The 15,610-nt window shown below is 39.4% G+C and overlaps 1 protein-coding gene across 3 annotated transcripts in view; it reads right to left on the reverse strand.

Annotated features, from left to right (window-relative positions):
* The window catches only part of ARL15 (ARF like GTPase 15), a 500,112-nt gene extending 484,582 nt beyond the window's left edge, over window positions 1–15,530 (reverse strand). For all 3 annotated transcript variants that reach the window (XM_077117135.1, XM_077117134.1, XM_077117132.1), the window contains exon 1: window positions 15,376–15,530. In XM_077117135.1, coding sequence (XP_076973250.1) covers window positions 15,376–15,423 — 48 coding nt within the window. In that variant the 5' untranslated portion in view covers window positions 15,424–15,530. The remainder of the gene's footprint in view (window positions 1–15,375) is intronic.
* Between the last annotated feature and the right edge of the window lie 80 nt (window positions 15,531–15,610).

Consider the following 15,610-nt stretch of genomic DNA (forward strand, 5'->3'; position numbering starts at 1 on the left):
CACAGGCAGGTCAAACTCGGTGACTTCAAAATCAAATTCTTCATTATCCTTCCTGGGATGGTTTGAAGCTGTACATACCCTAGAAAATATCATGTTCTTAAATGGGTGTGGACCCATTGTAAATAGGATCTTTTGGGAAGTAGGATCCTAAGTTGAGATGTCAACTCTTAAGATGTCAAGATCTTAAGTTAAGGGATCTTAAGTCTCTTACCAGAGTCTTATATAAGAGGGTAAAAGACAGAAGACAGAAAAAAGGCCCCAAAGAAGCTAAGACAGAAAGAAGCTAAAAGAGAGGACACACAGAAAACACTGAAGCCAAAAGCTGGAAGCAATGAACTTGGGAGAGAAGGGACAGACCAGCAGATGTCACCATGTGTGTTTACCGTGTGAAGAGGAGCTAAGGATCACCAATAGACCATCTTCAAGGGGGAGGAAGTATCATCCTGCTGGTACCTTAATTTGGACATTTTCAAGCTTTAGAACTATGAACTTGTAATGTAATTGTTCTAGTTTGCTAGCTGCTGGAATGCAATATACCAGAAACAGAATGGCTTTTAAAATGGGGAATTTAATGAGTTGCTAGTTTACAGTTCTAAGGCCGAGAAAATGTCCCAATTAAAACAAGCCTATAGAAATGTCCAGTCACAGGCATCCAGGGAAAGATACCTTGATTCAAGAAGGCCGAGAGTTCAGAGTCTCTCTCTCAAGTGAGAAGGCGTGTGGCGAACACAGTCAGGGCTTCTCTCTCAGCTGGAAGGGCACATGGCAAACATGGCGTTGTCATCTGCTAGTTTTCTCTCCTGGCTTCGGGTTTCATGAAGCTCCCCAGGAGGCGTTTTCCTTCTTCATCTCCAAAGGTTGCTGGCTCGTGGACTCTCTGCATCTCATGGCTACATCATTCTGCTCTCTCTGAATCTCCCTCTCCAAAATGTTTCCTCTTTTATAGGACTTCAGAAACTAATCAAGACCTACCCAAATGGGTGGAGACATGTCATCCCTTAATCCAGTTTAACAACCACTCTTGACTAAATCACATCATTCAGGGAGAAGATCTGATTACAGTTTCAAACATACAGTACTGAATAGGGATTATTCTACCTTTATGAAATGGGATTTATATTAAAACATGGCTTTTCTTAGGGGGCATACTTCCTTTCAAACCAGCACAGTAATAAACCCCCATTGTTAAAAGCTGGTCCATTTCTGATATATTGAATTTCATCAGCTTTAGCATATTAAAGACCTCCCAACCTATAGTCCTTCAAATATTACTTATCAAATATTACCTCAAATATTACTCCATTATCTACCTCAATGCCTGTCTTGATTTTAACACATTCATAAATTCTTCAATATTCTTTCCATCAGCTCTCTATGCCTCCCTCCCCTAATGGCCTTGATGAACAGGATGCAGTAAGAGGGATGCTGCGTGACCACTGAAACTAGGTTGGAAACGGTTAGGCGACTTCTGATAGTTTCTCATGGTACATTCTCCCTGTGAGCCTTCAGCCACTACATAAGAAGTCCAGCTACTCTGGAGCCATCATGTAGAAAGAGCACATGAAGGAGGATGACTCAGGAGAACAGGCTTGTCCAGCCTTCAGTGTTGGTATGTTCCCAGTTCAGGCACCAGTCAAAGTGTGTGAAGCCTTGAGATGACCCCAGCCACTGTTTGACTGTAACTTCCTCAGAAATCCCAGGCAGAAATTGGCCTTGCTGACCATCAATCCCCAGATTCATGAGTAAATTACTGTTATCGTTTTTTTTTTTTTTTTTATTTTTTTTTTTTTTAAAGGAAAGACAGAGAGAAGGAAGGAAGGATAGAAGGAAGGAAGGAAGGAAGAAAGGGAAACATTTTTAAACATTTTCTTGTTTTATTGTATTCTGTTTCTCCGTTTTTGTTACATGGGCTGGGGCCGGGAATCGAACCGAGGTCCTCCGGCATAGCAGGCAAGCACTTTGCCCGCTGAGCCACCGCGGCCCGCCCCTACTGTTATCGTTTTAAGCCACTGTTTGAGGTAGCTGTTACTCTGGATAGTCAGAACAATGCCCAAACCAAAAATCTGATAATCATTCCTGATGACTCCTCTGTTCTCATATTCCAGTTACAAAATTCTGTCAATACTTCAATGTTGCTTAAATCTATGCAATTTTCTGCATCCTTCTGCCCCTACCTGGTTGGGAAACCCACCATCTTATTCCTAGACTAGGATGTCTTCTTAACTGGTCTTTTTATTTCAGTCTAGCCTCCCTTTCCAATCCCTTTCTTCACTGCAGTCAGGTCTGACTTTGTCACTCCAGGCAAAATTTTAAAGTTTCAACCATATATCCCTGGCCAGGCACTGCAGCTTAAGGCCAAAGAACTGCTTCTCACCCTGATCCAACCACACCAAGCCCTGGCAGTTCCTTGAAATCATGGGGTTTCTCCCCTCCAGGCTCTACACAAGCAGTTCTCTCTGCCTGTCCCTGGCACGGCCTGTCACCTGGCCAACTAGTCAGTCTTAATGAGGCAGATTAAAAGTGACTCCTCTGATAAAATTGAAAGTGTTGATGGACTGTCAATTTTGGACATTACACATGATGACCAATGGATGGAGGTGGCTGAAGGATATACTAATTGCGAATTTAGAATGGCAAACTGTGGTGTGTATATACATAAAGGAACAAAGTCAGGAGGCATGCAACATTGTGAATGAATGTGGGACATTATGTGATACAAAATAAGCCAGAAAGAAAAGAGCAAATATAGTATGGTGTCATTTAGAAAATACTTACAAGAAAAGTAGGGCCTAGATTGTAGGTTCTTATAGCCACCGTATTTAGTCTGGAGCAGTAATTGTTTTTTCTAGATTTTGAGAAGCTGTGCTATATATGCAAAACCTGGTATTTCCCTGGAGCTTTTGGTATCTGTGTGACATCTAGGACTCAGAGTAGGACTTCAGCAGTTCTAAACGTCAGTATTGACATAGACAACAGCTGTTAAAGAAACTGAAAAGAGATCAGGCTTCTCTTAGAGATAAGAGCCAAGCGAATCAGGAAGGGACTAAGGTAAATCAGAACACAGAGCTGAAGATAGCACTGTCTGTGTTTTAGAACTTCACCTATTCTATGAGACCAAAGAAAGAGAGGTTTGCTTTGTCCAGAACCTAAATCTCTGGTAGCACACCATCTAACTCAATCTGTATGGATGGATAGATCATTAAAACAATCCAAACACAGGGAGCTCAGAGTGGGAATTCCCACTGTACAGCTTAAGGTTATTCCCAGATACATCCTAGAGTAAGCTGAGCAGATAATTAAAAAGAATTGGCAAAATCCCTTGAGGGATGGGAGAGAAAATATAGAACTATTAAACTCTACCACCAGGGAAACGCTTTATACTGTCTCAAACATTAGGATTTCCCAAGTCAACAGGCCAAGCCCTTGATCTTGAGGCTTGCTTTTGCGAAGCTTATTTATGTAGCAGAGAGGCTTACCAATAGTTATGCCTAAGAGTTACTTCCAGAGTAATTCTTTGTTGCTCAGATGTGGCCTCTCTTTCTCTTGAAGCCCAACTCTGAAAGTGTAATCACTACATTCGCCCCCCATGTGGGACATAACATCCAGGGATGAAAGCATCCCTGGCAACATTGGATACGACTCCCAGGGATGAGCCTGGCCCTGGAACTGTGGGATCAACAATGCCATCCTGACCAAAAGAAGGAAAAGAATTGTAACAAATAAGGTATCAGTGGCTGAAAGAGTTCAAATAGAGTCAAGAGGTTACTCTGGTGACTACTTTTACACAAGCTTCAGCTAGATATTGCTACTGTCATGGTTTGCCAAACTCCAACCAAAACCATTCCTGCCAATTCTAAGGAACACTTAGGGCTTTACTTGAGATTCTAGTATGCACTATGATTACTTCCCAGAAACCTACACCCTCCAGATGGGTTCCTAGGCCAGGTAAGTCCTGAAACTTGTGTGTGTGTGGGGGGGGGTGGGGGTGGGGGGGGTCAGCCTCTCCAGACATCAACTAGCTCCATCCTATTCCATATTATTGACAGCCCCTTCTGACAGGAAAAAGGTAGAACGGGCAAGGCCCAAATATACTTAAAGATTGGGAGAAAGATCAAAGGAGAAGGTTGAGTTATAACTGAGAAGACAGGATTTAACAAATGAGTATGTCTACTCTCTCACTATATTGATATTTCTTTTATCCTCCAGTGTTTTGGAACAACTAGAAGAAAATACCTAAAATTGTAGAATTATAACCCACACCAAACTCTGAAATCTGTTCTACAACCAATTGTTGCAGTATGCTTTGAAACTTATTGCTTTTTTGCATATATGTTATTTTTTTACAAAAAAACAAATAAATAAATAAGACTCCTCTGAGAAGCTCTCTCCAGCACCCAAGCCTAAGTTAGCTTCCCATTCATGTACTCTCTTAGTAAACTTTACTTTCCTCTAGATAGAATATGCTACTTTAAAATGTTATTGTTTATTTTTCATCTCTACCGGACTGTAAAGTCCTTGAAAGCAAGCTCGCATCTTTCTTGTGTACCTCTTATGCCCAGGACAGCACCAAAAAATCAGTGTGGCTGAGTGAATGAATGACAAATCAAGTATTTATAGGCAACTTGATTATCACTTAAATCATAGAATTAGGAATTTAAAAAAAAATGGAAAGACAGCTATTCCAGGAAGGACAAGGGATGAGTGACAATTTTTTTTAATTTTACTCAAAATTTTTAAATAAAAGAAACACTTGAGATTGTCTAACTAACTTTAAAGATAAAGAAACTGAAAATGACTGGTTTGTCCAAACTCTCATACTTAGTTGGTCGTGAAGGCAGGAATAGTAAAGTGCCACCTATACAACCTCTTAAAATTCTATCAGCAATACCAGAATTTTCAAAATAATCTTACAACAGAAGAACATAATGTAGGAATTCCAGAATATTGCCAAATAATTTATCCAAATTTCTGGTGAAATTCATAGGCATATCACAATAGCTAGTTAAAATGACTGACAATATTGGTTAAGGATGTAGAGTATCCGGTATTATCTTACACTGCTGATGGGAGTCTAATTGGTTCAACCTCTTTGTAAAAGATTTGGCAGTCTTTAGTAAACTTAAGCATACATATACCCTAAGACCCAGCAATTCCACTCCTGGGTATATATACCTAACAAAAAGGAAAGCGCATTTAAGCCAAAAACATATACAAGAAGGTTTGTGGCATCTTTATTCCAAACATCCCAAAACTGGAAATAATCTAAATGCCCATAAACAACAGAATGGATAAAAAAAAGTAATAGTCTATTCATACAATAGAATACTACACTGCAGTGAAAAAGAACAAACTACTGATACACACAACAACAGATGAATCAGACAACAATACTGAATAAAAGGTATTACACTGAAAATACACATACTTGTGATTCCATTCATGTCAAGTACAAAAGCAGGCAAAACTAATCTGTAGGAATACTGCCTAGGAGTGGTACCCAAGTGAACCTTCTGCAGTGTTGAAAATTTTTAATATCTTCATCTGGGGGTGGTTACAAGATACAGGTATATATAAAGTCATTTAGCTGTGCATCTTTAAGACTTGTGCATAAATTATACCTCAATTTTTAAAGACAACAACTATTTATTTGGGTGAATAAAATTTTAATTAAAAAAAAGATGGGCACACATTAGATTTATATACCACCTTATGTTCATGTAGTAGTACTTTATACACATTACTTCAACCCTCAAAAAATCCTATCTTAAAGTGTTTTTTATTTTACAGAAAATAAGATTCTCCTATCATTAATAACCACAATTGCCACCTTAAAACTTTCTGAACTAGAGAGGGGGAAAAAAGGAAGGAATAAATATTTAAGTGATGGTAAAAATTAACCTTTACATTCTTTTTGGGGCTTGGAGAAAGCATATTATTTTAAATATGGCTAATTTAAAGAACAGAACAAAAAAATAGATTGTGTCCAAGGTTTAGGGCAACTTTTTGATCTTGAGCTCTTAAAATGTACAAGAAAGAATGTGTTCCCATATAAATTTTATTAAAATTATTTCACAAAATAACATTGTACATTGCCATTTGGGGGTGGGGTGGATTCCCAAGGTTTCTCTGATGAGAGGGGAAAAACCAAGGACAGAGAGAGAGAGAGAGAGAGAGACTCACTTGCCCTCCTTCTGTTGATACCATATATTGAGTTATATAAACTCTTACAACAATCAGTATAAAGGTTATAAAGCGATTTTTTTCAAAAGCACTTTACAGTTTATCAAGTATTTACGCTTTTATCAGTAGTAATCATCACAGTGACTCTGACGGCATGTGAATTTTGCAAATGAGGAAATTGCGGCTGAAGGTCATTTGTCTTAGACCAGGTTCCCAGTATTTGGAGTTTTAGAAACAAGTATATTCTACGTACTTATGTACATACACATATACATAAATAGATACATTCTTGAAAACTTGAGGACTGACACGTGATTGTCTTCTTTTCATTCTGGCCAGTGATAGCATTTTAAGAAAGGGGAAGACAACCATTCACTATCATTTCAGAATAAAGATGATATTTTAATATTCACAAAATGTTAGAAAGATATGAACTCACATTTTTTAATTTGATTAATTAAATTTATGAATATTTTGCAACATACCTCTAATTTTTCCATTTTGCGATGGACTGAGATTTGGGGAAATTATCACAGAGATAATAAGTGAAATACCTGGCACCCAGATTCAGGACTTCAAACTCAGTTCTTTTTTCTTATCTACGGCAATAATAAAAATATGCCCAGATTAAAAATATGGAAGATCACCAAGCCTTCTAACAAGTGAAGCAATTGTGATTACTCAATTGTCTCTAACTCTCAGTTTCCTCAACCATAAACAGGAAAAATAGCCTCTACTTCTCAAAGGGTTGTTGAAATGACTACACAAATGTTGAATGCATATGACGTTCTTCCCACAGAATATGGCAAATTCTCAATAAACATTGATATCATCACTATCACCATCTTTATTTACTATTACCTAACTTTGATTTATCAAACAGTGGTTAATTATGTCCAGGCACTGGTCTAAGCACATCATTTAATCAATATTAAGAGCTTCAGAATGCGAGTAGTGAATGTAGTAATCTCTCTTTTACAGAGTTACCATGTACTTTAGCATATTAAAAGCTCTAAAAGAGTTGTTTAACTTTGTTCGATCTAGTTTCCCAAACATATTTGATACTGGAACCCTTTTTGTGATAAGATCTATTAAAATACTATGGAGCTACTGTCCTTACAATACACTGCCATAAAAAATACAAAAGTGTTTACATGGAATGTTTGTTGCAGCATTATTTATAACAGCCAAAAACGGAACAATCCTAAAATATTTAATGAAAAGGTAAATAGTTAAGCAAATCCTGGTTATCAGTATAGTGCAGAAAATTCATTTTGCATTAGAAAAGCTGTTTGAATTCTTAAAAAAAAAAGCAGGTCACAAAACTTTATCGTCATTATAATACCAGGCTGATTTTTCTATGTAAGTGAGTAAGTCTGCATATAGACTGCAGGCCAATATACCAAAATGTTAACTGGTTGCCAGATTAGATATATTTTTTCTTTGCTCTCTTCTCTAAATTTCCTTCATTAAGCTTTTACTTTAATAATAAGCATGTTGTCAAAATAATCTCAGTCCATCTACAGGCAACAATTTTGCTTTCAGTACATGTGTGTTAATATAATTAGAAAATGACTGCTGTAAACTGGAAAACTGAGGAATCATAATAAAGACTGAAGTGTACATAATAATATTCTATTAAAGATTTACATGATTCATGTTAGCCATAACTAGCAAACACACACAAAACCATGTCTCAAAATCAATACCTATTTCCTTCCGTAAGCATCTCACAAAGTCTAAATTAAAATCTCTACATAAAATAATAAAAATGGCAATATCCAAACAGACATATAAAACAAATATCTACACATGAATATGCAGCAACATTTATTAATCTCAAAAACACTAAGTAGGGGGAAAAAGCAAGTTTCAAAAAGATAAGTACCGTATATTACCATTGTCCACAAAACAATGCTATACACTGTTTATATAAACATAAAGAAATAATAAAAAGGCAAAAGCATGGATGAAAACTATACCCTCTAATTTTGGGATAGTTGTTAAGAAAGGTGGAAGGGGAAAAACATGGAGGGAGCTGGGAAGCTTTAGTTGAATCCTTAAAATTCCATTTCCTTTTAAAAGATTGTAAAGGCTTTTAAGTTAAAATGGCAAAATAGTAGCAACTGTTTAATCAGGGTGTTAGATACAAAGGAGTCTGTTACATTATTTTCTGAAGACTTATAATAATTAAAAATAAAATTTTAAAAGAATTATATTTCATTTTAGCTCCTGACTCCATGTCTAGATTGATCAGTAACAATCTATGGTCCTTATGTGCCACGACTATTGGACCTGGGATGGCTCCAGATTATTATCCCCTTGCCCCAAGAGTGAGAGGCCAGAGAAAGAATCCACAAATATCTCTCTGGGAAACACAGACACAATTCTAAAAAAATAAATCCTCAACCCTGAGAGAAGCAGTCCAGAGGTCACAATGGTTTCCAGCAAATCTGGGTAAAAAGGAACCTGATAAATGAGATCGTCCAGCAAATCAAACTTTCCAGTTACTTACCATCAAAATCATGTAGGTGTATTTGGCTGTAAACCAAGGAGCCGAACACAGAACACCAAGGTTGATACAAAAATGTCAAGGTGAGAGTGGGCAAAACAATGAAAACAAAGTCAGTGAGCAGACCTGAGCACAAGGTACAAACCCATGCTTTCTCCCCAGTGGACGCTGAACTGTTACAGAGCTCCCAGAAGAGGCCCCCCTCAGGTAAGGAGGTGACGGGTACAACCAAGTAACCCCTCAACTTCCAGCATGTATCTATGATCCGTGCAGCCACTATATCTCATCCTCTCAAGAATTATTGTTATTAAGCAGTACCTAATGATGCCTACAGCATGGATATGGGATCGGACAAGCTACACTCATACCCTAGCCGTGGCTTTGCCCTGGTTATGAGGATCCAAGCCATTACTCAGCCTCTCAGAGCTCCAAGTTTCTTCTTCTGTAACGGTGTAAGTCTTTTGCAAATCTGTAATATCTGGTTAACGCAACTGTTGACTGTCAGAAAGCTTAGATTACGTTATACATGTACAACGCTGTGCACAGTACAGGGTACACAGTCTCCTATTTACCAGAGACCAGACTAGAATCTGGTAATAAAATGGTGCTCAAGATGGTCAGGACCCTGCACTGAAGCAGGTTACAGATCCAGAGGACAGTCACTGCCTGGTGTCTTCCAAGGGGCATCCCCATGTTTTTAGCATTAGAAGTGAAAAGCAGCTACATAATTTGCAGGGCCTAGGGCAAAATGAAAATGAGAAGTCCCTGGTTTAAAAATTATTAAGGATTTCAAGATGTCAACACAGAGCATTATATCAAGCATGGAGCTCTTCCGAGCACGGGGTTCTGTACGTCTGCACAGGTCACCCATCTATGAAGTCTACTTTGCACCCTTTTTTAACATGCCCCAAAACTCTGCAGGCCTTCAGAAATGAGGATTAACCAGAACTGGGCTACTCAGAGACATCTAAACACTTAAAGCATTGGAAGAGATGTGAGGGAGAGAGCCACTGCCTAATAAAGGAGACTGCAGGCTCCAAAATAATAGACATCATTAATTTGATTTGGGGGAAGTATCAGGGGAAATTATAGCTTTTTGTTATCTATAATGCCATTATCAGACCTTCCCTAAAAACCTTTCCTTCCCTCCAGGCTGCCTCAGGGAAAAAAAAGGCTTTATAGTTAAGATCATCAGGGAACTTTGCCCAACTGAAGCCCAAAAGCAAAAGGCTGCTTAGGGCCTAGTGCTGCCCCACTTCTCGGGCCACTTGGAAAAAGAGTGTAACACATTTAACACAAACAGACAAATAGATCCCGAGTCTCAGTGACAGCTTTAAAAGAAAACTGGCGCTTGTGGCAGGCAGGGACATGCTCCTGAAGGGATGCTAGGGGGCTGAGGGTAATGGGATGCCTGGAATCCCAATTGTGGTCACTTGATGTGGATGATCACCTCAGTGACCAGAGTTAGGATATGGTGGCGCAGGAGGCTCGGGACACCACAATTGTCCGTCTACCCAACCTCCTGGTTAATAGTCATTCACTTAGCAGAGCTGAGTCCTTGGAGGTGCAGGAGCATCAAGGCCCCTGGTTTCTTTAACATGGGCAGTGGTTAAGGAGCACTTTTCTGTACCTGTTCAAGAACATTTCAACTGCATCCCAACAACTTTAGCACTAAACTCCTGAGGCTCTGCCCCAGCATAAATGAGAAGGAGTTCAACTTCCCAGGTAGAAGGAAGCGAAGAAGGAGGGTCTGGGACCACAATCCCAGAGCTATTCCTTGCTAGCTGTGTACCTCTCCGAGCCTCAGTTTAAATGCCATTACATGTGGTAAGCATTTAAAGATAGTTTCTGGCAAACAGTAAGTGCTCAATAAATATTAACTGGTTCTACCCTCCAAATGGTAACTCATAGGCTTACCCCACATGCCTTCCCCCCACCAGTAACACTGCCCACCTGCCAGCAAATGCATGGTTTAAACAGCCTTCAGACTATACCTCCTGACGGACATGAATTACATCTCCTGTGTGTCATTCACTCGGATTCACTCTACAAACTGGAGCAATGGAAGCCAGCACAAGGTCAGAAACCAAAGTCCATACCTTTGCAGATGCAGATGGATTTGGGTAGACATTTTTTTTGCTGTGAACGCCATAGTTGATAAATCACTGTTTATTGTGTTCACTTTATTTTTTATCTTATGATTTATTAATAAAGGAATATTAAATGTGACTCTGCCTAATCCAAAGTTCAGCTTTTAAAATGGTCAACCCATATTATTATTTTATAGTCAGTCACACCAAATATAACTCGTAAAGGTTCACAGTCATTCAGAGTTAAAAACAGCACACTTTTAAGATACTGAACATCATTAAAATCACAAGCATGCCTTCACTCTTCTTTTCAAACAGGCTCTTTACAATGTACCAATGAATCCTCCCTTTGTATTACATCACAGGTTTCTGTTCTTGGTAGGTTGGTGGTTTGAATCCTAGGAATAGCGATGGATTTGCGCTGTTCCATCCATCTTCTCTCACCAGATCTTCCCCACTGACAAACTAATTTTTATGATGGTAGGTACAGTGTATAGCCATGAAACCAGGCCAAGTTCACCAGTTAATACAAGCAAAGAAATCTAGAAGCCTGGCCTTATTAAATCACAAACACAAAATATAAATGCAATGATTCATTAATTGACAATTAGCATCCCAAGATTAATCAAGCAATTCTTAGTTGTCCCATCCTCAAGTCTAATTGCATTTTAAATGACAATAAAACAAAGGAACATAAAATAAGAGATAAGTACTAGAAAGCAAAGGAGTACATCAGAAGCTGCCATCCTCCCCTGTGTGCTCTACCCAACATGTCTTGCCAAACAGGTCCCCTATAGCCACCAGCCTTCCAGTCCTACAGCCAAGGAGGGCATCACAGCTGGGGCTCATCCTCCAAGATTTTTAGGGCCATGCATAAAGCAGGGATGAGTAAATACCTGTCAGAGGAATTAATGAAAATATCAGAGTGAGGTCTTATTTTTAGAGGTATTAATCTTCAAGAAAGTTTTATGATTTTCTGTTTGATACTCCCTATTTTTCCATACATTGAGACTAATTTAAGGGGTAGCCTAAAACCATAAATTTTATTGCTGCTGTTTCAATGACAGAAGTGTGGGGGGGGAACGAGTTGAAACCTAAACCATTTAACACAGACAAGTCAAAATAAAGGGAAAATTTTGAACTAAAAGGAGCCAAGAAGTTGATCTTATCCAATGTTTCAAGAAAACCTGGTGGACATGTTTTTCCTCTTTCATTGTAACTTAACTATTTTCTTCTACCTTATGCAAAAGCTCTGCACACCATCTTAATAGCTTTACCTGTCAGAAGAGAGGTGGAGCCAGATGCTGGTCCTGCCTGTTGGAACAGCAGCAAAACCTTTACCAATAGACTTGACAGATATGAACATTGTCAATAAACCCCACTCTGAAAAAAGATGAGAAAAAAGATGTGTGGCCTTCCTAGGGAGGTCCCTTATCAAATGGAAAACAGAGACTTATTTTTCAATTGCCACCCAGGTTAAATAAACCACATCTTGATAATCTTAAAGTTAAGAGTAAAAGATACATTCTGCATTCCCCAGAACAAAATACCTAAGCCAAACAGATTTTATCTTGTCTTGTTTAGAAACTGGTGAGAAAAGTAGAATTGTCCCTCCCATCTCATACTGATTCAGTGCAATAAATGAATTCTGGGCCTGAATACCTGCCAGGAACCATGTGAAGCACTGGGTGATACTTATATTTATTTACAGTTAGTAAGTAACCACTTATTTCCCTGAACTGAAGTGAATAAAAACCTTGTCTTAAATATGAAGGTACTGTCCCTTACCTTGCCTATCTTCTGAGAACATTCTTTTAAATTAAGATAAGAAATTATCAGCAACTTCTAAAATGAGAGGTTTCTTCATCTGCTTTAATAATTTAATCCTATTAAAAGCTGTTAAAAATAGCATCTCCATCTTTCTCTCATTTCTCTTCCTTTCCACTCTCCTCCACATAAAAAGGTGATAAGATCCAGTTGAAAGAACAATGGACAGTACATGCACACACACAGCTCCCTCTTCCAGCTTCCAATAGCAACAACAAGAAGATAGTAAAAAACGACTAAAACAAGAAAGAAAGAAAAGGCAACACACCAATGATTCCTGTCAAGTGCATGGACTGGACATTTAATCTCGTCCTCAAGATTAGCAAATTCTGAAGAATCAAACTTAGAATTAAAAGGAACATGGAGTGGGGGAGGAATACATAAAGGAGCTTGAGAATTGACTTATTCTAAAAATAAGATCCTAGACACAAAGAAATTGATTTTTATTTTTTGGAAATAAGTTTTCAATAAATGCCATACAAGGATAATGTCTTAGCAAAGGAGTCACTCTGAAAGGAAGAAGAAATGAATGATGAGTGGTACATCCTTTTCTCTGAAAGTTATACAAAACGACCACCTCAGGAGAGCTGAGTTTTGTTTTTTTATTTTTCCAGTCTTAGTTTCAGCAAAAATAGGTCTTAATGCTTAAAGGTTTTATTTATTTTTTTTTTTCCTGGCATGGGCAGGCACTGGGACTCGAACCCAGGTCTCTGGCATTTCTTTAATCTTTTGATAAAGGATATGTAGTACCCTCATAAAAGTGAACTGTTTGCTTTAAAATATTTTCCTCACTTTCAGTGATAACCCAAGCAATGTTAGTCATTTCTTATGGGACTGTTTCACTGCACTTGTGAATTTATTAAAAAGCAAAGTTAAAGTAACAGAATAATAATTTTCGTATTATGAAAGCAAAACTAGTATGTAGGGAAACATGGCAGATAAGACAAGAAGGCCCACGGATTTTGACATAAAACTGACCCTAAACTGGCAAAGAAATTAATCTGCTTTTAGGGTAACATTGAGCTCCACAAAGCTTCATCCACCCACCTTTCCTTAGACTACACCCATTTAGAGATTAACCTGAGTAACCAGTATTTCCATTACTCTATTCCTAAATGTTGGGTGCATTTGCACTTAAAGACAGCCTCTGTGAGGCAATATGTAGATTTAACACACACACAGTAAATAAAGAAAATAAAATGATCAGAATCACTTGATTTTATTTTCAGGAATTATTTAATTAAATACCCAAAATTAGCTTTCAACATTATAGGCAATGTCATCCTTTCATATTCGGTAATTCTACTGGGCTTTAATTTAGGCATACTGCAAGACAAAAATCAACATACTGTATCTTACAAGACAGTTTACAAATTAATCATTTGTCCAATTTAGAAAATAATGTTTGGGATCTATCTGGCAAGTTTCTTAATTTATATGGCACTCCGCATAATCAAGTACCCTCCAAATCAGATAATCCCCTTAAAGGTAGTGGGGTGAGCTGCATGGAGGAAGTTACTACCATCAGCAACAGAATAACAAAACAAAATCTGAACTCAGAATTTTTGGCTCTTTTAGTGCGCTCTATTCACTACATGCATTAAGTGCAATGACCATCCTTTCCTACAAGATCACCAAGCCATGAAGCTTTAGGGGAAACATTTTCTTCAAGTAAACTAATGTATAAGCCTAAATAAATTACTAAATCAGAATTCCTTCAGCGCATTTTTATCAGAAAAGCATTCACAGTCTTTCATTTAAAGCATTTCACAGTCTTAAGTGTAATTCCTAGAAGGCACTGGCGAATCTCCTAGAATTGCCAGGCCAATCCGCAGTCGAAAATCAATGCATGTGTCCCAGGGGATGACAGGAGGGTCAATGTTTTAACTCTCCACTTCAACTCTGCATTGCAATAGCGGTTCTAGCTTGGAAGGTAAACATGGAAATTGTATGGGAACACAGCCAGTGTAAGAATGAGGATCCCTCTAACCGCAAACATGCAACTCTGGGGAAATGAAATCGCTGGAACAACATACGACGCTTTCATAATTCCACAAACATATATACAAATCCACTTTCAAAATAATGTCCAGGTCCCAACTCTGTGCGGACACTTTTCCCACCTAAACTCAGCACAAGCCTGGCCTAGAAGAACAGCTAGGATCAATCCCGTGCACAGCGGCATGCACCCGCAACCTGAACGGCGGGACAGTCCTGTTCCGGCCAGGTGGCGATGTAGTTTAGTCCAGTCTCGTTTATGGTAATGTGCTTTTAAAACCCTGCCGCGACCGAGGTCATAGCTTTAGAGATCTAATAACAACCAAATGACTGGGGCTGCCGGGCACTTAGTGAGCCATTCTGGTTATGGCTCTTTAATAGTACCTGGAGTCCTGAAGGGAAAGCAGAAAACTCCGGCTTCCCGGGAAAGAAAAGTCCTCTGCGGAGAAGCAAAGAAACCTACCACGGACGCCCCGCCGCCCGCAGCCCCATTTCTCGGACAGCCCCAGCGCTGCCCTAGCCCGGCAGCCCGGCTGGCCCCGGCCTCACCTTTACCTGTCGGCTCCACCACCCCCCTGCCCTGCTGCGCTGCTGCCCCGGCTGCCGCCTCTCCAAGCCCCGGGCAAGCTCTACCGCCGCTGCAGGAGAAAGAACCCCAAAGGCATCCCATACCAAAGAAAGAAAGCAAAAAGGCTGTTCCTCAAGGCGGAGGGACATAGGGCACGCCGAGATCTGAGAGGCGACACGCCACCCCTGCCCCGCACCTACCAGATAATCCATGTACAGAAACGCCTCAGTTATCCGGAGATCAGACATCCGGCAGCCTAAAGCATCCGGAACGGCTCCGAACCCGGAAAAAAAAGCAGCGTCTCTGACTGCGAGCGATCAGCCCCTGAAAAGCCAGCAACAGCGAAAATAGCCGAGAGCAGCCGAAGAGCCGAAGATTACACAAGGGGCGCGGCGATTGGCCAGGCGGGAGAGCAGAGGGAAAGGAGGGCACTCA

Source organism: Tamandua tetradactyla, chromosome 9, assembly GCF_023851605.1.
Source record: "Tamandua tetradactyla isolate mTamTet1 chromosome 9, mTamTet1.pri, whole genome shotgun sequence".
Taxonomy (NCBI): Eukaryota; Metazoa; Chordata; class Mammalia; order Pilosa; family Myrmecophagidae; genus Tamandua; species Tamandua tetradactyla.